Consider the following 24,807-nt stretch of genomic DNA (forward strand, 5'->3'; position numbering starts at 1 on the left):
GAACTGTTATACAATTTAATGTCTTAATGGAGCTCAGAGTGTAAGAACAGTCATCCAATTTTATAGAGAAGACTCCAGTGGAGCTTAAAGTGCAAAGTATTTAAAGACGCTTACACCATATGTCTCTACTAAACTTTTTTTTAAAACTTGGTACAGTAACACAAAAAATATTTCTGCAAAATATACCCCCAATCTTCATAAGGAATCTATGATTAAATAGGTTACAATAAAATGCCATACTAGAATATTAATATGGACTCCTTTGTGATAACATGCAGGAATATATTAGAAACATAAAATAGTAAATAAAAGTAAGTGCAGACTGGCTAATAAATGTGAGATAGCTTACAACTGAAACAGTAATGGCTGACACATCAAAATCAACATCAAAGATATTATTCCAAATGTCAGATTTTTAACACCAATCTTCAGCTTGTTTACATGTTTTGGGTAAAATATAGCCACACTTATTCGGTGCAAACCCTTTTTCAGATTATTTTCAGAATGAGAAATGCCATTTTATTTTTATAGCACAACTTCTATATGCTCCTTATAGCTCTGTTGTTCTGCTCTTCGTTCTGTGGATCTCCCTGGAGAGCACAAAAAACACATCATCATCATGTAAATATGCTCCAAGTATTGGAAATGTGTGTGCATGAGAAAGAACATTATATAACTCACCAGAACAGAGAAAGCTCCGAACGACCTGACTTCCCCTTCTTGGGCGGTTCGGCTTTCACCTGTCTCCTTGCTCTGGTGATCTGGAAGGCAAATAACATTCATAACAGTATTAGACTTTTATTTTGGGAGGATATAACCTTTTTTCAGCGTGTTGCATGAGGTTATTTCAAAACCCTTCCCTTAAAAGATTCCCTTATATGAAACATCCATTTAAACAAAAAGATTATAGAGGCCACTACACTAAATTTACAAATGTATAACCGAGTAATGTGGCCTTATAACTCTGCTTGCACATCGGGCCTCATTGCTCCAGCTGTTGCATTGCTCAGGGGTTGCCATGGAGACTTACCTGTAGGGGGGGGATTTGTTGTTATTGCTAAGGAGGGAGAAGGAGCCAACACGAGATACACGCTTCTTTTTCTTATTCCCAGCTTGAACCAAGTGTCGCCTGGACCTATCAGCCTAAGAAACCAAAGAACAGGGGATGATTATCTTCCTATACAACCTCTACACACATTTGTGAATGTGTGCTTGATTTGAATCCATTCAATTTAATTAGGAAAACACGGACTTCCCAGCTCATGCTTCTGGAATGCTCTTAGTGTATCACCATGCTAACATAAATGGTCAAATATGGTACTTTTAGAAATGGAGTGAGCCAGTAAAGTGGTTTCTGTGCATCCATCCTGGACTAATGAAGTATGACTAAAACTTCACTGGACCTTGGGAAAATAGAAGTCGATGACTCCTGTGTGACTAACGAGAGCAGTTTACCTGGATGAGAGTGTTTGGAAAGCCTTTGACAGAGATGGCCCCTGGCAGGGTGGAGTGACTCAGGTGGGTGGGACCCCTTCGCTCCAACTGTCTCTTACGTCTGAACAAAACCTACAAGGATGAGATAATCACAACCACAAAGTGAAACAACAACTCTCTCTGTTTGATACAGTACATTGATGTGAGCTGGAGACTTTGTGGAATATTTCTTTTCTCTGTTCTGCACTGTTTGCCCCTTCCCTTTCTCATCCTGTCCAGTCTCATCCTTTTTCTCCTGCTCTGTTCCATCTTCCTCATATTCAGTCTACATTTCTTCATTTGGGAAACGGCAGCATCAGAGAGGAAACTGCAAAATTATTATAGTCAGTGGACTCACAATTTCCTCCCTTTCCTATTGATCCTCGCATAAACGAATTACTATTGATCCCCCTGTTTTCCTAATAAATGGACTGTCACTTTGAGAAACAGCAGGTTTAAGTTTTCCAATTAGGACTTTGTGGTAAACTTAACAGCACTATGCCTCGGGGTCCCCCCTTCCCCATCCAAAGTTGCATAAGTTTGGGAATTCAATTATCTTTTCCAGTATTGTATAATGTATTCCCACCCTTTCTCTTTTTCCAGACTACTTTAGATATGGAATAGCTACCTTAGAATTATTTGGGATAGGATATGGTTTAAAATTCTTGAAGTGATTGCTGTTGACCTACATTTTGATGATTGGTTCAGTTTTCAGTCTCAAGGGATGGGATATTATACAAGTGGCTGTAGTACAACAACTGCACAGTTCAGAGTTGAAGGATACTCGCAATATAGATTTGCTTGCATTTATCTCTGTGAGTGAAGCTGTAAAGGGACATGCATTGCATGAAGTGCAGCAGGCTAACTTGTATTTGTTTCTCTCAGTAAATTCATGATTTGTCTAAACAGGTAATGATAATATAGTTTGTAAAGTGTGTAAAGTTTAAGCAGTAGCACATACCAGTCCTTCAGATGATGGAAGTGTTCTCTGTTGTATCTGATCATCATGCTGGAAAGAGAAAGAACAGGGTCAGTGCTTGGTGATTTTATCAGTTCACAAGTAGATTTATAATGTAGCATAGTTAATGTCACCACAGTGTGTGTTTTTTTTTCATAGAAAGGCATAAAGAGACACTGAAGTTTGGGTGTCATCCACTGACTCAAATAAATCAGGTAATATCTTCATGGCAATTAAAATAAATAATTCTTCAACTCCTCTTAAAGCCCTCGTTGAATTGGATGGTACGCTTCGTATGTGTGAGGGTGTGGTAAAGATGAGCATCAAAACCGACCACAGTCCATTTGGGTTTTTGCTGTTGTGCACTTTGCGTGATGACGACTCCCATAAATTACTAATTTCATGTATTCCAAGACAAGTGACTTTGGTGGGACAGACAAACCAAATGGAGCAAATTTAAAAGACACAGCCTCTGGTATTAGTTAGTTCCCACCACATTTGAAGCTTATAATTGGGCATGCTGTAATTACATTACAAATAACTGCTGCAGAAAAGCACATATGTGGCACAAACTCCCTGAGATGAAACAGAAGTCCCAACTCAATGTCTTTCATGTGTTTGTGAAAATGCTCCCCTCGTCTCCTGCAGCTGTTGAATCAGTTGTCCAGATGAGGATGATTACTTTGGACAGAACATGAAGACTGTTCACAGAAAAATGCCTAACCACAAGTTTAAAGTATAACAGCCGGGAGCCACATGAAGAATTTGTTCCACCGAGGCGTATATTTTTGGTGCAGAGGCATTATGGCTGCGTAAACCATTACAATGAGACTTTGTTTCTTTTAGAAAAAAAAAAAGAAAAGAAAAATTATACGTCTCCACAGGTCAGGGAAAGACTGTACACGTCTCCTGCCATCCTGAAACACACTTGACCACTGTTATCATCACAGGAGCCTCTTTCGAAAGAGTCTGAATGAATTTACATTTTACATTCCAGCAGAGTTACTGGCTTCCTCTGACACCCCGCTTCTGTTTAAACACTGACCATACTGTGTCTGAGCAAACACTTACTAAACCAGTAAGTGAGTTGTCATCTAAACTTAAACTGCAAGCAGTTCGTAAGGAGAGTTTAATGTATCATAATAGGACAATTTTACTTATTAAAGCTATTCCAATTACATATCTTGGTTAAAAATAAGATTTGAAATTTTTTACATTTTCAGTGGAGTCTGTGGAGATGTAGATTTTAGCTACAAAAACTGCTGACAAAATTGTCTGAACTATTTTGTACATTCAATGTAATATTGAGGAATTTAGACATACAGTTTCCTGAAAATTAAACTAAAAAATGTAACACCCCTTTTCACTGCCAGCTGTCATCACATTAATGCTGTTTAGATTTCATCCAAGGAAAACTATTTCGTATTCTTTTCACTTTCGTTTGCAAGAAGGCTGAGTCATTATGTAGTTTGGTCCAAGCAAACAACATTTAAATCGACTCAAACAGGCTGCACTTATCCCTGTGGTATCACAGCAGATGATGACTGATACATAATAATCACCCTTTGCCTTCCCTAACTATCACCTCCATTAGAAGTGCATCTCTTACCTGTCCGTCTGCGGTCTGTCCACTGACACACAACTCTCCCTGAGTCGCTCCTGAGCAGTCGAGGGCGTGTGACAGCAGGCTTGCCTGCAGGCAGAGCACGCACAGCCAGATAGTAAACCCCATGATCCAAGCTAGAACCAGACTGCTCCCAGCCCCCGTCAGCTCCCTGCTTTATACTCTCGGCTGTGCTAATGGGGAACAGATGCAGGGGAACTGGAGGCCATGCCAGCTTCACGCAGACAAACAGCCCACCACAAGCCTGTGCTTTGCGCCAGCTAGTGGCCTGTGGTGCTGCAGAAACATGTCAGATATCTTGAGGGGCCTCCCCTTTCAAAAATTGTCTCCCCCTACCCCACTATCCCAACCCAAAGAGAGTTTGAAGCAATTTTCCACTTATGTCTGCATGGTTACTCCTGCCAAAACCGAGTGTGTAAGTGCCTACGTGTGTCTAAAAGAAAGTGAGGGGAGAGGAAACTATGTTGTTGAACTTGTACATAACAAATGAAAACTGATGGTTTGGTTCATGTAATGTTGAGAAGATATATTGCATTATGCTGTGGATTTGTCTTCTACCTCAGTGTTGATGAACGTCTTTCCTCGTGCTTTCAAAAATCTAGAGTGACTGTACTGATTCAAACACTTCAGCAAGCTTGTTAGAATTACAGTAATTATTCCTCAGCAGACTGCTCAGAGGAATATAAAGCCGTTATCAAAACTGTCAATTCATCTTTCAAACTGAGGATGTATTTACTGAGCTCAGAAATTGAATCATAACAGTAAAAGACAGTAGATTAAATATTGTCATAAGTGGGTTGTCTTCTTCAGGAGGCTACTTGTAATCCTCTGTGAATTAAAAGTCTGAAAACAGAGAGACACTTTGTTTTTCACTCCACTCTCTTTAAACTGTATAATATGTTTTACATTATCTGGTAAACATGTTGGGGGGGGGCACTACTCCTTTCTGGTAAGTTTATATGGCCTTTAAAATGTGGCACACCATAAAGCGTGCATCTCCTTATGAGGCACATCGTACATGAATAGACATCCTGTCTCAAGGTGTATTACAGGATGGAAAGAATGAGTGGGATCGAGAGAGAAGAGAATCTAATGTCTTTAAGCCTCAGGCTTCTGGTCATGGAGGAATTGCCCACCACCAGGACTGGAAACAAGTAAGGCCGTAAAGATTATGGAAATAAATGTAAGTGTTGTTTCTGGTCCATAACAAGCCCATGCAACACTTTGTCTTGTTCTAACATATCAGTGATGTACTGTATGTTTTCTTACTTTACAAACTTGAAAGGTTTGTGAAGAAGTTGCCAAAACATCTGTTATGTCTTTGAAAAATTCCCAGTGAGTCACATTTTTGAGTGCAAGACAGTAATTCATCTTTGTTCTCATACAACATGCCCTTCTATCCTTTTTACTTGAGATGTGTTTGGCGTTTCAGCAGAAACTTCTGTAGCAAAGTAAGACCACCGGCTGCACGGCTGCAGGCTAATGATGTGACATGACGGAGGGGATGTTTCATCAGGAGATGAGAGAAGGGATGAGTGAGAAATTACCTCAAAACAGAAAGCCCTGCTTTTCTTGGCAGCCAACTCAAGATGGACTCAAGTCTACAACTTGTCCAATCATGTCAGGCAAGCCAGCCATTTCATTTTTACTGCTTTAGTTAAAGATATATTTGATGACTTGTCATGTCACCAAGTTAATATGTTTACATTAGCCCCACATCAGCCACACTGCGCCCAAAAAGTAGACATTAATAATAGTGAAGGAGTTATTTCATACTCCATATGCCTTTATTCAATCAAGACTTTCAAGTTTGAAGTCGATTTTAAAAGCATTTTACTGAGTTAACTGTATGAAATCGCCATCCGCAGTCTTCCTCAGCCGTCCTCGCTATGTGAAGTGACATTCATCAGCAGCTTGCTTTCAACTGCTGCCTCCGTATATGGGGATGATGCTGTATGAAAAAACACTGAACACAATCTGACCTGAAATCAGTACACACACAGTGAATGCTTGAATATAACAGAACTGTTTGGCACACATCCAATCAGAGTTTTTATTATTTGTTTATATTTTTTGTCTCAAAGAGAAACATCAGTCAGACTAACTCACTGGTTGTCAGCATTTCTACAAGCATAAACTAACAAAAACAAACATACCTGGAGTTCCTTATATCGACTTGTTTTCCTGTTGGAAGATGTGAAGAAGTGAAACATGACTGATGGAAAATATTTAGTAAACCAGACACAGAAATGCTGACTTTTTCCAAAACATGGCAGTTATACAAATATTTGGATGCTAGCTGCTGGTAAAGATTATTGGCAAAGAAGTTGCGCAGGTGTTTGCAATGAATTTCACATACTAAAGTTGGAATTATTTTCTGAAAATCACTGGTGCAGTCTTGCAGAGGAAAGGAATATAAATCACTGAGCAGATAATTGACCTAAAATATGCTTCAAAGATAGAAAGTCAGTACTATTGAGCTACTTTGCAGGTTTATCATGCCATCAAGCCAAATCCTTGATACTTTTTTAGTGAGGGTAAAATGAAACAAATGGTACAATTGCAGGAAATGTTAACAGAGTATAGCCAATCTGTATTTTGGTGGTTGCTGGTTACCAGTGACCAGGTTGATTCCAGAGGCTTTGCCTCCTGCTGTGTTTTTCTAAGCTTCCTCTGTTTAAGCTCCATGTAGAAAAATAGCAAAAACAACACAATTATTGGCCAAGTTACACTGGCCGTGAGTCAGGACCACAATGAGAAACTCATTCTCTGTTTGTGTCTTTGACTATGACATGTCAGTGAGACTGAGGCAGAATAGGAGAATTTCTTAGAAGACGGTTATTTGCCCTCCTCTAAGGATCCAACCTGGCATTTATCTCTGATAAATACCAGGTTAAAGAATTTGAATTCATTCTTTAATATATGAGACAAAGTGTGTCTCAGTTTAATGCAGAACACAGTATTTAGTTTCTAATTATGGGATTATTTTGCAGGGCAGTCGGCAACCCTGCCAATTATATCAGCTGCCTCCACCATATTTTATTACAGCAGCCTTCACTGTCACAGTACTATGGACAAAATGAAATCCTGAATGTTTCCCTCTCGCCTTTCATTGATACAATTTGTGAGTTATTTTGGTTCATATAATGGAACCATCCACTCCCCTTCTGAAGAGTTCTCTCATTTTCTCACAGAACTTCATCTATTATTTCATAGTGATACCACTAAGCGTCTGACAGAGAAAACAGGGAGGCAGATAGGCAGTAACTACTTTATGGAATCTACGAAATGGGAAAAGTTTTTTTGGGCCGCTAAACTTTCAGGGAAAGTTTAGAGGAAATCGATTTATTCAGCAGCCTGGAGACACTGTAGATGAGCATAAAGCTTGGGAGCTGGAGGAAACAGCCGCATAAAATGTAAATGCCAGTTAACTTTAGCCTAAAGTACAGCAAAGGTTGTTTTTCCTTTTCATCGTTTGCATGAATAAACCCCAAACAACCCATGTACTAACTTTATTAATCCTAGCAAACAAGGACACATCAATGTCCTGCTGTGTTGACCGGAATGACTCCGGTCATTCCTGCTATTTCCCTGCAGTCTGTCTTCCTTTTCTCTTGTCTCTGTATGTTTAATAGCAGACTCATAAATCTCCAGGAAACCTTTTTGCCCATTGCAACATCTCCAAATCATTTCCTGCCTTCTTACTTAAGCATGTCTTTCTAAGCAGCAGTGTGTTCTGTAAAATTTATTTTGTAGTCTTCCAGTGAACACAGTGAAATCATTGGAGAAGCGGACATAACCTTCATTGTAGATACTGGAAGAAGTCATATGGTCTTCTCGGTGCAGACGGCGCTTCATAAGGCTCAGTGCTTTATAAATGAAAAAAAATCTGTGGATTATACATTTGACTGTGAACACTAGAACAATAACAGCCAGTCTGAGTAGATTTACTTAAACCCTTGCAGTGCATAGGGGACATTTCCAAATGAGCAAAACAATAATACAGCAGTCAGTTATCCTTGGTGTGCATAAAAATGAAGCCTTCATTTGGCATGTTATGTGTGTATGATGCCTGAGAAATCTGACACTAGCACACACGTACCTTCTTCCGTTGTGTCTGTACAAGCGGACAGGCCTAAAGGTCAGATTCCAAATAAATACTCCTCTAAAGCACAATCTCCTCCTGCAGGAGCTTTGTTAAAGTTGTGAAGGAGAAAAAAAGCAAATAAGCTTTCAATCCTCTCATTTGGAAACAATGGCAGACCATGGATGAGGATTGAGGAAAAACAGGACCACCCTGCTGCAATTTGTGTATTTGTCATTGAATAAACAGGGATTATTGTCTGGCTCCTTAAATTTCCCTTTCTATTTACAGAATGTCCTTGGCTAGGAGTCCATGCAGAGGAGTGCTCATTTGACTCAAAGGGAATCTTAAATATATCATCAGTTACCAAGGTAATTTGTCCCCCCCATCACAATATTTCACTGAGTAAAAAGGCACTTAGCAATCACAGCCCTCATTTTCCCACACTAGAGCGATGAAACACTGCTTTACTCCCACAGCAGTTTTTGACCCATCTACAAATTACCATAGCTTATCAATTTGGCATCAAAGCTCCCAGGAAGATAAAACATTCTGTAGATAACCAATTAAACCAAAAGGTAGTGTATCTGGGGGCTCTGTGACATCTCAAATGGATAAACACAGTGTTGAAATAGTAGGAATCTCTAATATAATAAAGAGTCAATGATTATTCTATTTCAAGAAACTAGCACACTGCTGAAATAACGTTCCTCTGCTGCTCTTGTTTATATCATGATTTATTGGATTGAACCGTTTTATTACTTTGAAATGGATTTGATATCTTGGAAATCCTAAATATGGATGCCATAATTCATTTTGAGGTTGGAAACATTGGGTTTCCACTCATCATGCGTTGACAGACAGTGTAGACTGAAAGAGAGATACACCTTATAACATGTCACCTCTGTAAATAGAAAGCTTTCCAAAGCACTCTCTGTTTCTTGGGGTAATTTTATTAAAGATTTTTTTTTTTTTTTTACAGTTGTTTTAATTGTTTAATTGTTTTTATTGTATCAAATATTTTTCTGAACTGTATTTAAAAAAGGTGACATGCTATAACATGCCAAATTTTCAACTAAAAACTACACAAATGTATTTGTAATTTAGATGATTTATAACAAACAAATGACACTGATGGAACATCAATATTGGGTAAAATATATGTCTATTCTCAATACTGAAAATAGTCATCTGCTTTTGCTGATATATAAAACTGCCAATCCCTAAATGCAATTGGTTTACTGTAATCTTCTTGATGGCGTCTCTGCCTTCAAAATGAATCTTGTGGTTTAAGAGGTCTTTCAGGCTTACTTGGCTCCTTTGCATTGCATTTGATAGCCTTAATTTGCAGGTGAAGTCACATAAACTGAATAAATTTCACTTAGTTTGATTGGTCAGCTCAGATTTGGTTCCTGAGATGGCTTTTCTTTGAGCTTACGTGGCGTCAAACCTTCCAACGGCTTATTCTGCCAAGCAGTTCTCCATTTTATTTTATGTACTCTTTGAAGAATAACTTCCAAACTGTGTGAAGATGTAAAGATATTCATATCATATATGTGTTGTATCTTTGTGGAATCATTTATATTTATACTTCAATTCATATCAATTAAATACGACTTATTCTGTCATTATCACAACACAACGGTCATTGTTCTTTCAGACATAATACACCAAGCATGACATCATGGAAGAGTGTCACGTAGTGCGGGTCGTGCCCTCTCACTATCTCTCATTTATATCCCATCCTCTCTCTGCTTCGGTTACCATGGCAGCAATGACTTGGATTCAAACAATGCCAAATAGGGTTGAAGCCTTTGACGAGAGGAAAGAGCCAGCCATACGTGTATCTGGGTGAGACAAGGGCTGGTCAGGTTTAGTCTCACGGGAACGATGTGGTACATCTTCCTCCAGATACAGCCTCATAGGCATAGTCCCATTCATGAATTCAGGATGAATTGAAGTCTAAATCATTTTACTTGACCACATCAGGCCGATTTCAAAACTGGTATTAGATGGCATTTTATCTCTGCCAGCTCCTATAAGATCGCCGCGATGGTAGTGTCTAAATGCCCCACTGCTCTTTGGTGCTGAGCGGGTAACATAGTGGGTTTATCAGAGGTTTTCAACTTTAACCAGCTGCTGTTAGAAATTATACAGGTGAGTGGTGACTGAACCAAAACAGTCATGTTGTGGGTTGTAAGAAAAAACAGTTGAAAGATGCTAAAATGATTCATAGAATTGAGGAAGTCAAATGATAATTCTCTGTGGATTTATCATTTATAATGATCCCTGTTACATAACACATAGTCCACTGTGAATCTACGACCTCAGCATCATTAGAATGACAACAGTATGCTTTGGGGTTGAAAGATTTGTGGGGAATAATGTAATGTATCTTTTGACTCAGTAATAGAAAATATGATGAGTGCGAGCCCTTTCATTTAGTCATATTTCTCAGTGTGTTCATTGGCTGCTTAAATCATACACTTGGCTGAAGTGCTGATTCGCCTGTCGTATGAGTAAACATGAAATGTTGCTGAATCTCAGACCTGTCATAGAAATGTTCTACAGACCTGAGTGGCTTTAAAGAAAAAACCTCCTGTGTAAACAGGTGAAAATGAGTCGGGGGCGGCGGGGCCGAGGGCAGGCTTCTGTTCTGTGTGACTAATATAGTCTGGAAGGGGACTGACCAGACTGTCAATATGTTGTGGTTTCCAAACACTGGAAGAGGAAAGAATTAGTTTGGGGCAACTGGAAGCTCAAAGGAACATCTTTAGGAGTGGGTGCTAATCTAAAAAGCTTTGCAAAGAATGAGAAAACCAACATCAAATGGGAATTTGCCACATAAAGAACAACATTCAGACACTGAGAAACTTTAAAGCTTTGGCCCCGTGTTCCCTGCAGCTTCGTGTCCAGACAGTTATACTTTATTTTCCGCATACTGCCATACTAATGTGTTGCATTTTGTTTCGTGTTCAAATGCAAATCAGTCTTAATGAACATCTGCTCTGCGGGTATTTTTCAGCGCCAGAGCAAACTGGTTCCATCTTTCTTTGGCTGTTTGCATCCTTGTACTGTTCTGATGGTCATAGCTGTAGCTTTGCCCAGCGTATCCAGGAGATAAAGCAGTTGTTTTCCATCATGGATGCGATTTTCCTCAGTTCCTACTTTAACTCATTACTCAACCCTGAGGACAATTAGTGCTTGTTTATTAGCTGAAAGAGGGGAAATGACTTCATGACTCCACTCCATCATCAAAGCCCCACGGAGCCTGGAGATTTCTAAAAAGCATTTATCAAATATACATATAAAAAATGCCACATCCAGTTACGTCTAACAGGCATGTGCTTTTTTCCCTATCCTTACACCTTGTATTCTTCTTACCACTTGCTATGAATAACAGTACAATGCATGGAATGACTCACTATGTTTGTTTGGTATTTGTGATGCTTTGTTTCCAATGCTGCAATAGCCACTTATGGGCAATTAGTCATGCTGAGTAGGCAGAGGCTTCACCTCTACCTCGTCACTGACAGATACTAGACAATGTATGTTTAAACGGCATAAGCTGAAGACTAAGCAAGCTTACACTAGTGCAGGGAGAGAAATACGGTGTTTGTCTTAGTGTTAGTAGACGGAAAGTAGGCTTATCAGACACATTATGGTGGCATTAAATTCAGGCACTTTAATCCAAAATCAATAATCTGACCCCAAGGTCTGTGGTATTTTAGGCCATTAATACTTTATAGCTGAATAAATTACAGAAATGTGTACATTTTACTGTTTAACAATGACTGTACAATAATAACATTTGTTGGATTTGTTTAACATGTATAACCATTTGTGTTTTATAGAGTTGATTGTACATGAGAGATCAGTCTTTTCAGTAAAATGCCGGACTGGTTCCTAAACATAAGATCATGATATATGTTCAGGAATTTGTAGAATGAGCACAATTTGGATTTTTGCTCATTCTACAAATTTCTTTGACACAACCCACAAGCATTTCAGTATCACCCTAAAAGTAGATTTTTTTTATATGTCTGTTTGTCTTTTCTGCTTTTTTGGTGTTAATGTGTCTATCTGGCACTATTCACCAAATTTAGTGTATAACAACTGTGGGACAAAACAAGTGAATGGCAGTTCACATTTTGGAGGCCCCCTGGTGGCTGTTTTTTCCTCTATCTTGTCTGTCCAGTGGGCAAATACTTGACTGGTGGGTGGTGCTGTTTAGAAAAAGTTATACTAATAATACAAATTGTCACCCTTCCAAAAGAATCATTGTTACAAATTTCACTTACAAAACATCCATGAATCAGCTTGCATTGGCTGCTATCATACATTTATGATTCATGGACCATTTGCGTAGCTTTGAAGGCTGACATTTGCTTGAAGGACGAGATCATATATTGTGCAGTGAAGCCCACAGAGAAAATAACCTCAAAGCCAACATTTAGGCTGGGGAGCTATAATCTCTCTCCAAAACACAAGACTACCGAGTCAGACGGGACCTACAGACATTATGCACATGTGCCCTGGATCACTGCACCTCCAGTCTGTAATACAGTCAGAAAGTCCACAATATTTTGCTCTCCTTGGCACACATAATCTTACAATCTAGCAATCAGCTTTCTGACAGAAGTTGCAGCGTCCCACACTAAGAAAATCTTTGCTGATACGTATCAAGGCATGCCATGCTGACCTGCTGAGTGCATTTTTACACGGCTCTTACTGAATACATGAATATTCCCTCTGTTCCCATGTGTGAGCTTCATGGGATTACTAAAGAGGACAAATGCACATGCTCCCTTGTAACAAGCTAAAAGAAAAACCCATGGCACAAATGTAATCAAAACCTACTGCATGTTGTCTTTTGGGAAATAGGAAAAGGCCAACAATAAGCCACAGGTTGAGTAGATCATAAATTTATTCACCTCAGAGCTGCAGATGTAAATGCAGGGTCATATTGCCAGTGACTCAGCAGCAGAGCATGAAGCATGAACACCCAGAATTACTGGCGCATGAAGCTTTTGAATAAGCTTTACTCACTGCATATATATGACCAGCAGTTGCCTTAAAAGTTATAAAATACGCTTGTGACGGAGGCTGCTGACGTGGAACCCTAGAATGACCTAGATTCACACTGCAGCTATGTACTGACCTACAATGCAAACTGCCTTAAAGGAGCTGTATAATGTTCTTTTCTTCATATCATCTGATAGCAAACACTGCTCCATTTTTCTTTCATCCTTCTGTTGCTTGCAGGTCGTTCTCATTAAAGTCTGTGGAAAAAAAAGTCAGCCTCAAGTTCCCTCCACCTTGCCTTTGTTGTTGTTATAGTCTACTGGCAGCCCAAGTGATGCAGCTATATTTAATACAAAAAAAGTTAATTTCCTCAAGGGAAACTTGTAGACAAACCAAGTAAAACAGAGGTTTACCAGGCCAGACATGTGTTATTTAAACCTCCCAAGCAATGAGCACTCAACCATAATTAGCATACTCATTTTAAGTTGCATCACTGAACATCCGCTATGCAGTCAAATTTGCTTAGTTGCTTGCCAAGTTGCTTTAACTTGCTAAGTTAAAGATTTTAATAATCCTGGGCTGAGACCTTCCAGCAATTACTGCCACAACCACATTTTTCTACACTGGGCTTCAGAATACTGAATATCATAAAAAAACGAACAAACAAACAACACCCAATTAGATTTGAATCTGAAATATTCTCACTTATTCTAAAAGATGCCATTTATCTTTTAGCAGTAAATGTTCGTGGCCCAGTGTGCCTAAACCTGTTTTAAGTTTCTTCTTCTGTGCAGGCTTGGGATGATAGCAAAGAGGAAAAAACCTGGATGACCTGGCACAGGAAGGTAAATATTAAATATTAGAATGAAAAGTGTTGCAATTGATCTATACGTCAACTTTGTGATCACGTTTTTTGTTTTTTTTTTTACGTTGCATGTAGATGCACTTACTTAGTGACTGTGTGCTCCCTGGATTTAAATATTTGCAGCTCATTTGTTTTATCTGTGTTTGAAAGGAGGACTTGCTGCTGCAGCAGCATGGCAAAGACTCTGTAAATATAATATGTAGTTTAAGGGTGTGACTTGAGCAGGGCACTTAGGATCACAGTGACTCATGGAGGCATTTTGTAAGCGAAAGCAGAATCTAATATACAGAATATACGACTTAAAACTGTTTTCCTGGCAGTACCGTAAAATACAACATTAAGTAGACCTGGGATGAAGAAAACATCAGCTCATCTTGATTTATCCTCTCTACAAAGCAGCCTATAATTGCAGCGTTAGGAGAGCTCTTTATCTTGCCAAAATTTGCCTTGCTGAGCAAGTACAACAGCTCAGAAAGTGCCGCGCTGTCAGCATTTTCCCCTGAAGGCTGAGCACTAATAAAGAGAACAAACAGCCAAGTTTACTTTCTCCGCTCAGCTCTCTGATCTGCATCATCTTTGATGCTCTGCCAGACCACAACTCAGGAAGACAGTTGCTATTCAGAAGAATTTAAGTTCAGATGTTTTGAATGTGTTTGACTTGCTCAGCCAAACAGATGAATTAAGAAAAAATTATTAAAATGTGTCAGAGATGGACTTTATGGTATTTTTATGTGTGTAAACGTCAGAGTTTTTATTATCTTTCATATAATATGAAGAAAAAATGTTAAAACTATTGAATGAATTAGATAATCATCACCATCATTATTATTATTATTATTATTTCAGGTGAATTTGTGAGGTTGCTGCTGGATCAACCTGCATGTTTTCATCTTTCTGGTGTTCATTACGCTGCGTCTGGCTTTATGAATGGAGAAGCCAACCGACACAGAGCCGCCTCCTCCTCCTCCTCCTCCTCCTCCTCATCATCATCATCATCTTACTCTTCCAATTTTAGAGTTCAGGTACCATCAGAAAAGGAAAAAAATGGATTTAAACTGAAACAGACTCGACCACCTCCTATTTCCTACCCGCAGATTTGCCCCCACAGATCTGTGAAGAAAGCGCTCTGTCACCATGAAACCAGGAAGAACCGGGGGTAAGTGCCAATCCCACCCTCCCCCTCCCTCCCCTCCCCTCCCTCCTCCCTCCCCTCCGTGTAATACATACCTCGTGATCACCCATTCAGTGGTTCCGGCGTCTGCTGCTTTGGGGGAAAAAAATAATAGACCGGCTTGCGGAGGGGCAGGCAAACCAAAAGTGTCCGGGGGACAGGCAGGTGTAGCGGGAGGCGCACCCCTCCTCGTCTTCTTGTTTGTTTTTTTTTTTTTTATTTTCTATTTCTATTTATTTATCATTATCTGGGATAACGTGAAAGAGATTGTAACTGGCGGTCATCCTGCACCCACTGATCCCGTGTAAGTGATTCTCCACGTCAGCTCACCTGGTGAATGTTAGTGTGTGACAAGGAGCAGGAATTCATGGAGGCTCGGCTATGTTGAGCCTCGGTGTCAGGTGTCTGCTCTGGATGTGAGATTTAAAGGCTCGGTGCGTGTTCGCACACCTTTATGCCACGACAAAAAAAAAAAAAAAAACAACAACAACAACAACCAGAAAACACGCGTTTGTCTGAAAATCTCCCCAGATCAGCCGCCGTTTGCTGCCAGAGCTCACCGGAGTCACAGTCCAAGCAAGTGCTAAAGCTGACATTTGTCACCACGGATTTATTTTTTAAATTACTATTAGTATTTATTTTGCACGAATGTTATCGGTGCAGTCCCCGCAAGCGTGGCAGTCTGACTGAGATGAGTGGGTGCTGCTTTCCAATGAGGAAAAATGCGGCATGTCAGCGGGATGTGAGGTGGATGTGATCAGGTGAATGTGTCTCACAGCTCGACACAGTCCAGGCTGCAGCAAAGGGTTCAGAAAGCACAGAAGTGTCCTTGAATAGAGACACAAGCACCTTTTTTTTTTTTTGGCTGCTTTGTCTCAGAGCCATGGCTGCAGGAAACCTTTACCCCAAAGGAATGCAAGCTGCAAATCCGTATTTGGCAGCCTCTCTGAGCTGCTGTGCAGGCAGGTGAACTGGGCTCAGTGCAGTTTATATCAGCTGTTTTGTTCTGTGGGGATGACTGTCACCTGTTGACAGCACAATACCAGGTGGACTAATCTTGCGAGGCTTTATAGGGCGACACAGTGAATACACTCACCCACATACTGGATGAATCAGTTTGCTTTTCTGAGTAGTTAATTGAGGAAAAATAGAGCTCATTCCTCCAGAATTACAACCTATTCTTAGTATTTGTGTAAGAAAAGTTCTCAGCATTTGGTCACATGCACGCTGACTCAGAAGCAGATTCAATCAGCATCTGTTTTCATTTTAACACTTAAGATTAAAATGTGTTTGCATTTACAATATGCAGCATATGTGTTTCTTCGCACATCAGCCAGCCCCCATTCTTGGTCTGCATACAGCTGTAATTGGGCAGGTAGTGGTAGATGTCAAACTGTGACAAATGATGAAGGGCTCTTATTTATACTGAGTCTCCAGAGACACTTTGAATAATCCCATTGTCTAATATTTGTGTACAGCTGCAAAAGTGAGTCTTGATTTGGTGTGGATTCACCAAATATGATGTCAGTCACATGGAGCAAGTTTAAAAGGCCGCTGATGATGATGTCTGAAACCCAAGCTTGTTTGTATGAATCATTTATATCCATAATTTTGTAGCCCACATTGACAGAGGATTACAGGAATCCATTTATTTTGGTAAAGCTTTGGATATAAAATGGGCACTCCATTGTCGTAAGGATGTTTAAATAACAGGCCTGTTTGACAGGCAACACTTTCACTTGTCATAACAGGAGGAGCACAGGTGGAGCTAATAGCATCAATGGTGGGTCTGCTCTGCTCCAAAAACCTAGAAGGCAATAACAGACTGACAGTCGCCTATTGTCCAAATATTAGCATCAGAAATTAGATTAAGGGTTCCTCTCCATTTGTGGCAATTGTCACACACTCAAGGTACATCATCTTAGAACAGCTGGTACTAATTGGAATTTTGATACATACATAACATTTTTCAGAATTAAAAAAAAAACAAAAACATGACAACATCATGTTGTCCTTATCCCGGTTTGACATGGTTTGGTGTACTTCACGTGTTAAAATAATATACAGGCCACAGGAACACTGACTGTCTGACTTAAAAGGTGCCATTTTAAGTTTTGATCTTGCTACACAATCAACATTACCACTAAAAGCCATTTACACACCAGTCAAAACACCTTTTTTGCTCTGTTTCTATTTCTATCATTTCTTTTCTCCTTACTGATGTTCACATGCCAACCACTTACCCCAGCCTGGTTTATCAGTCTTGTCAGGTTTGGATACTGAATTCCTGCAGCCTTCTGTCTGCCCTGGGTTAGGGTAAGCTAGGCATTACTGACGACACCAAAATGTGTTGATGCCAACGTTGGTCATATGGCAATAGAAAAGCTCATTTAACTTTTATTGGGACATTACTTTGTTTTTTATTTTGTAGCTATCCCTATCCATCATAGCCATGGCAGGTTTGTGTGAGTGGTGATGAAAAAGGTTTTACCGCTTAAAATTGCATACCGAGACATGCAAGCTATTAGATGGGTACCAATATTATTTTATAAGTGATATCTGCTGTCATTCTGCTAACTGCCCTCAATGATGTGAAGTGTGAGTAAGGTTCCTTGCCTGTTTGATATTCTTATAAATTCATTGCTAATCGCAGGCCTGTTCACACGATGTGCTGTGCCTCTTACTTAACAGTCATTCAGATGGTGGAGCAGTTGGTGGAATTGAAATCCTGACTGCAGTATATGTGCCCTTAACTGAGAGCTGCGCTACATCTAAATTCCACATCCTTGTGGTTTCTCTTCTCTCTCAACAAATCTCCCTGATGTCATCCTGACAGTGATCACATCGCAGGTTGTAAAAGCACCATGAGCACCTATGTTTCAGCTGTCATGTGGTCGTCAGAAGAGGAAATGGCCCGAAGAGTCAAAGAAAGGCTGTCAGAGTGTGTGACCTACTTTGTACATATTATAAACTGCATTAAAAGGACGACCTCAGTAGAATTTGCATTGCAGCCCCCCACAAATAGTTAGAAATGCAGTTATGCAAAGTCGTTTCACCACCGTCACCTTTAGTCCAAACAGTCATTTCAGTAAAGCCATTCTCAATCTCCTTCCCTCTGGCTGCAGCAAAACGCCGATCCGATGGAGTGTCTAAAACAAGCAGTTCATTTAGCGCTTGGCTGCACCTGCCCTTTTAGTGCTCCAACAGGGCCTTGTCGTCAGCTAGCACATCCTCTGCTACCTTTCTGAGGTGATAGACAAAGGCAGAGCCGACTGCTCTGCAGCATGATGTGGGATGTTGTGTGTTTCTGTGTGTACTTGGGATGATTTGGTGTCGGTGTATACATACTTGGAAAGTGGTTGATTGATGCACATGCTATGCCTTTTGTGAAAAATACAGGTTTCCTTTTGATTCTCTGGAGAAATCCATCAGTGTGACCCATTTTCCCTCTGAAGCCATTCTCTCTTTCTCAGCACTTAAAGTCACAGTCCTAACATGTTGCTCCTGTAGTCTGATGGCTTCTTAGTTAAATATATGTTTTAAAAACTAATTCTTGTAAACGTGGCTGAATGGTACATGTAGTCAATTGTAAATTTATAAAGCAAATGGAAATCACAATAATTCCCTGCCCATAGCTGTACAGAGATTAATCACTACTATGATAGTTTCAGAGCAAAAGATGTAAGAATCAAACTGTTTTATTGGTTATACCATCTTGGTGAACTTGTTGTTAAAAACATGGCTTCAGGTTTATCTTATTTCAGAACAAATACGGCACCTGAACATGACATGCTTGTATCCAAAATGCATATGTTGTCTTTTTTATTGCGTAATTATGTCTGTATTGGACAATTCACACACAGCTGCTAAGTCTATCTTATACTCAGGGAGGAAAATGAAGGTGTGGAGACTTCCCTGTGAAACTCTGGTGCCTATACGACTTTACTGACAATCCTATAGCCACAGTCTCTCACTAAACCTCATTCTACTTTACTGTAGCTGCTGTGTGCAGATAGAAATTGAGAGATTTTTATGATAGTTAAATGTATTGACATATGCTCACATGTAAATTAAGATTGTGTGAACAGTAGAAACTTAAGAGTCAGGTTCACTTTTATAAAAGGAAACTTGTCTAGATAAAAGTATGGCTCTTTGGCAATCGCACGCCACATTGGGGTTGTTGGTTGAAAGAAAGACAGATTTAATCTGTTAAATGTGTAGCTACAGCATTTTTTTTTTTTTTTTAACTCATTCCACCATGACTGTCTTCTGTTAACATTACAACTCATCTCCAGCGTGAGGGGTGAGCAAACTGGGGAAGCACTGAAGCGCTGTGGGAGTTTTAAATCAGTGTCACATAAAGTGGATTGTTCTGTTGGAAACAGGCCACACTCTGCTGTCATAGACTCAAAGCTCATTCATGCCATAGTTGAAGGAGGATGAAGGATGCATAGATGTGTGCGCCTTCATTTCTTCACGTTTGTGTACATCTCTTTGCAAACTGTCACAAGTAAGAAGTGGATCTGCTGTTTGTACAGTGTCTTTTCTGACCCCCCTCCCCCAGGACTGTTTGTCACTAAACCTTCAGACACTCACAGATACAGTAGTCAGATACCTTGACACCAATCACCATGAAAAGAAGGCCTGAATAATTTCTTTCCCTTACGGCTACACAATAATGGCCATACAGTAAAGGTGCATTACAGGGACCGAAGTCAACTACTGTGTTGGTTGGTGTTGTAGCATCCATAGAGAATATAGTACTCTTAAAGTTTAAAGATAATACTTAATCGTACTTTTGACAGTGTCAGCCCTTGTACAGGCCCCTATCCGACATGACAGTGAGTGATAAGTGAGTGAAAGTACTCTGTCAATGAAGCCATTGGCCCAATTATAGAACCAACATAATTGTCTGGCCTTCTGAGTCATCAGTGCTCACTCCACTGCCAGTGCTCTCCCATCATGGTTAGACTCAACAGAAACAAATATATGCTCCAGCCTCTGTTAGGTGTATGTTTGAATTGAGCTTCACTGATTCCTTTAAATACTATTTCCATTTTCCCAGATAAAGATACCTCTCTAAATCAGTTCCAACAGTAGATGCCAATTGTAACCTTCATTAAAATGGCATGGAAATCGCCATAAGGCACTATAAAAAATATCAGAGCACTTCAAAAGTACTTACTTACTAATAGGACAGCAAATTAACATTCATCTTCTACTGCTTATCCGTTTCTGGGTCGCGGGGGGTGCTGGAGCAAATCCAGCAGGGTGAGGGCAGGGTCATTCTGGACAGGTCACCAGTCCATCACAGGGCCAACACACAGAGACAGACAGACAACCGCTCACACTCACACTCAGACCTGCGGAAAATTTAGAGTCCATTAACCCAAACATGTGTCTTTGGACAGTGGGTCCGAACATACAAACTCCACACAGAAAGGCCCCACCAACCCTTGACCCTCTTATCGTGCAGCAACAGTGCTAACCACTATGCCACCGTGCTGAAGCAAAGTAACATTATTTGGAAATGTTCTTTTATTTTCTTCCTTCCGGGCCTTGTTCGAATATCAAATTAGCAATGACCTTAAACAGTTAAAAGAAAAATCTTCCCAGCCACTACACTTTTGGTTTGGAAATATGCCCTCATTCAGTTTTCAGAAGCTCAGATAGAGATTCATGCTGCAGGCAGGAAACTGCATGGCGCCACAATATATTTTGTTCACAAATCATGCAAGCAAACATTTCAGCATTATTTGCATGGTGAAATAATGTCTCTTCGGTGTACCTCTTATGATGGATCTCTGTTCGAAACAGCTTGCTTCTATATTAGCAGCTGCGCCACAGGCCTATTGATGTTGTTGTGTCTTGGCTTATAGAGGGTGATTAAAGCCATAAATAAATGTGACTATCCGGTGTATGAGAATCCTTTCAGCCATACTGATAGTCTGAATGCTGGGGCTAATGTGAGGCTTAAAAACAGTGGCTTGATTCCACAAATTCATATATTGTAAATTTTCCCATCTGTGTCTCTTTCCCAGGGTTGTTCCAGCCTCGGCCTCCAGAGCAGCAGTTCCTGTGTCTGTCCTCTTCCTGCCTTCAACCAGCAGCAACAGCAGCTCAGCGTGGTGAATCCGGGAACGATGGGCCGGAAACTGGACCTGTCGGGCCTGACGGATGACGAGGCGGAGCACGTCTTGAAAGTAGTCCAGCGGGACATGAAGCTGCGAAAGAAGGAGGAGGAGAGGCTGAGGTGAGATGGAATTACCCTGCCAGCATTTTCTCATGTGTTTTCACACATTTGACACACATGGTGATTCGAGATGAGATGATGACATTTGCCTTGAGCAGAAACGATCAGATATTCTGGTGTAGCTGGCTATGGTGTGAGATTTTATTATGAAAACGCCTCATAAAGAGGAAGAATCTTTGTAAAAGATGCTGTATCTTATGCGGTTTGGGCTTTTAGTTGACAGTTCAGACTCAGACATTGGTCATTAGTAGGAAGTGTAAATAGGTACGACAGATATGTCAAGCTATCAATTTCCTTACCTGTCAAAACATTATGGCTGAAAAACACATTTTCCTAGGAAACAGTAGCATTTGACCTTTAACAACAAAACACTAGTCCATTAAATCTTGAGTCCAAGTGACTGTCCATGCCAAATGAAGTGAAGTTAATCTGTCAAGATATAATGAGAGCAGAACAGACAACCAGGACAAGCGGAAAAGACAATGCCTACAGCCCTGACTGTTACTGAGGCATAACAACATCAGCATCAGCTGGCGTTAAAGATTTCAACCGACTCAGTGAATTTTAGTCATTCCAACAAAAAGTCCAGCAGTGATTATTATGACATCGTCTGGGATTTGCAATCAAGATTTCTGTAAGCTGAGACACTGCTGTCTGTACAGTGTTTATTCATGCTGAAGGCTTTGGATGCCATTCATAATTCACAATGTTCTGTTTATTTGTCAGAGCTTGTACATGAAATTTGTTGTTGTGACATCTGATTGAAAGAGGGTTAGGGTTAAACTCATCTACTCTGGAGATTTGCGCTGGATTCTTTCTACGTGGTCTCGCGCTGTAACCAAGAAGATGCTTGCCTGGTGTTTTAAGCTTGTGGGCTGTCAGGTCTGTGGGGTTCAGTCGGGCCAGGCCTCAGGGCTCTGCTCCGGTGTCACAGCTTCTCACTTAGCATGCGACAAGTGCTGGCCTGTTACTTCTCCTCGCCTCCTGTCCTTTGCTCCCTGCATCCCACCCACCGCACCCTGTGACAGCCTGTGGTCAGAGGGGATTCAGGTTGGTGGTGACAGACCTCAAAAGGAGGGTCTGGCCGTTAAATTTGTGGTTACATAAGCAGGACGGCAGTGAATTTTTAGTTTTAAACCTCCGGTGTATCTAATGTCACAAAATAAAACCCCAAAATATGTTGCTGTTGTACTTCATTTTAAGTGTGGTTGTACCCTATAATTAAGGAAACTAAAGTATTCTCTTTTGCCTGCTCAACAGGCCCCAGCATCAGTTATTTTGTTGTGGAGCTTGATGTCTTTCTTCAGACTTGAACTGTGATCCTTGGTGGTTTTGTGCTCTTGACTGAATGCCATGAGCGATTAGGCTGCTTTACTTCAAGCCCAAAACATCGTAGATGTGCTCTGAGGAGCTAACGAAGTTTCTTCACAAACAGGAAAGGAGCCGTTGGTCTGTGATGCTAAAAACTGGAGTATTTTTTTTTTTTCCCAGAATCAGTTCTGAGAAAGAAAAAAATTAATGGGCTGTAAAATGTTCTCCCACCAAGCTGTCATGAACTATCAAACATAGATTTATGCCTCTCAGGACATTATTGCTGCAGTTTACGGTGGAAAAAGGAGCCAATTAATGTTGATGTAATTACAACAGTTCTTCATGAAACCATTCATGCTCTTTATTTGCAAACTTGTTACATTTTTCTGTTTTTGCCTTTATACCCCTGTCTTGCCTCATTAAGTATTGCTTCCTGAAAATCTATTTGATTTTTCAGCTCCGCAGCAGCAATAATATTTGCACTTTTATATTCTCTTTTTGTAGTTGATTCAGTGAGGGGAAAAAATAAATTGAGTCCTATAATTAAGCTTAAGGCGTAATACATTCAAGTACAACTTTCCTTTTAAGTACTTTATAATTTTACTGAAGTGAAAATTAAAACCCCAGTTTAAACATTTGCCATTAGTTTATACATCAGCAATGTATACAGGAAATAGTGATTATATTTCTTAAAAATTGCCCTTTTTCATATATTTTTGAATATATGTAAATCTAATTGATTGACCCCAAAAAAATTATTTTTGCAACACTTTTTGTTGTTTCAATAATTGCCATTTTTTTTTCCTAATGTTAGTATTTATTCTGGATGTAATTTAGTTGGTGTCAGAGTGAACTACATACTGGTATCCACTTTAAGCTCTACTTTCCCACTTTCCATCCCTGTGTTTTCAGTTATATTTTCTAGTATTTCCACTCTGCAACCAAAATCAATAGACTGTGGTTATATGAATGAACATTGCCTTGTTGGAAAAACAGTGTACATCTGCTCCATTTCTAATGTTATAACATTAGAAATTGAGCATATAACTCATAACTAATTTCATTTCACTGCATTCCAATGGCTCACTGGACTAATAAAATAAGTGCATTCAAGTCAGATTCAAAGCAGTAAAACACTTGGTAGTACTTAATATTCTTACTCTATTTCATCGTAAGAAAGCAGACATGTCCTTTGTCAGTTTTAGGCCCCCATGCTTAGTGTGATTCTTTTCTTCCCCCATCAATCACAACCTGCTACTGTTGCTAAATAAAGGAAGATTGTTTGTGTGACATTTTGCAGCTAGTCAAGAGTTCAAAATTAGGACATTTTCTTACCACTCAGCGTCCACTGTTCAGTCCCAATCGGTCACTCATTTGCCTTTTAAATGTAAGGTGCTTGACGGTTTACAGTATATGAATAGGAATATGAAAGCCTGTTTACAGCAGATGGTAGCTGAGTGTTTCCACAGGAAGCACTCTTCCTATGAGGTTTTTTCTGCTCTATGCATGGCTGACATTTGTTTTTCTTTCCTGAATGAAGTCAGCCCTGCAGAGTTGTAAATTACCCTGTTGAAGGATTCATGGGATATTTAGAAGTCTCAGTCGGTGCTTAAGTGTTTCATTTTAATTTTCCCCCATGCTGACTAATAATAAATATTGAAATGCCTAACTAATATTACCTTCTGTCTCATAAATAATTAAAAGAATATTTTAAAAAAAGATGCATATCTATAAAGCTTGCTAAAGAGAATCGGTTTGTTTTTTGTTTTAAGGTCACCTTAAGTTTTATTGAGGGCAACTGCAGTCTGTTTATCACCTATTAGCACTTTTATGACAATACTCTATATTACATTCCAACATTTCAACATTTACAACAAACAAAATGAAACTTGTTGGCTGAAATTGTCCAGAAGATCAAGACTACATTAACAGCAGGATTAACAGTGTTTTTACTGGACTTGACCACAGACATTTGGATTTTACATGATAAAGATTGCCAAAGCTAACTTTGCAGGACATTTGTATGGCTCTTTATCTATTCAC

At 39.8% G+C, this 24,807-nt stretch overlaps 1 protein-coding gene across 2 annotated transcripts in view; it reads left to right on the forward strand.

Annotated features, from left to right (window-relative positions):
• The first annotated feature begins 15,470 nt into the window (after window positions 1–15,470).
• myripb (myosin VIIA and Rab interacting protein b) overlaps window positions 15,471–24,807 on the forward strand; it is a 90,939-nt gene continuing 81,602 nt past the window's right edge. For both annotated transcript variants that reach the window (XM_029529594.1, XM_029529595.1), the window contains exons 1-2: window positions 15,471–15,504; window positions 21,242–21,453. In XM_029529594.1, coding sequence (XP_029385454.1) covers window positions 21,344–21,453 — 110 coding nt within the window. In that variant the 5' untranslated portion in view covers window positions 15,471–15,504; window positions 21,242–21,343. The remainder of the gene's footprint in view (window positions 15,505–21,241; window positions 21,454–24,807) is intronic.

Source organism: Echeneis naucrates, chromosome 20 (genome assembly GCF_900963305.1).
Source record: "Echeneis naucrates chromosome 20, fEcheNa1.1, whole genome shotgun sequence".
NCBI lineage: Eukaryota > Metazoa > Chordata > Actinopteri > Carangiformes > Echeneidae > Echeneis > Echeneis naucrates.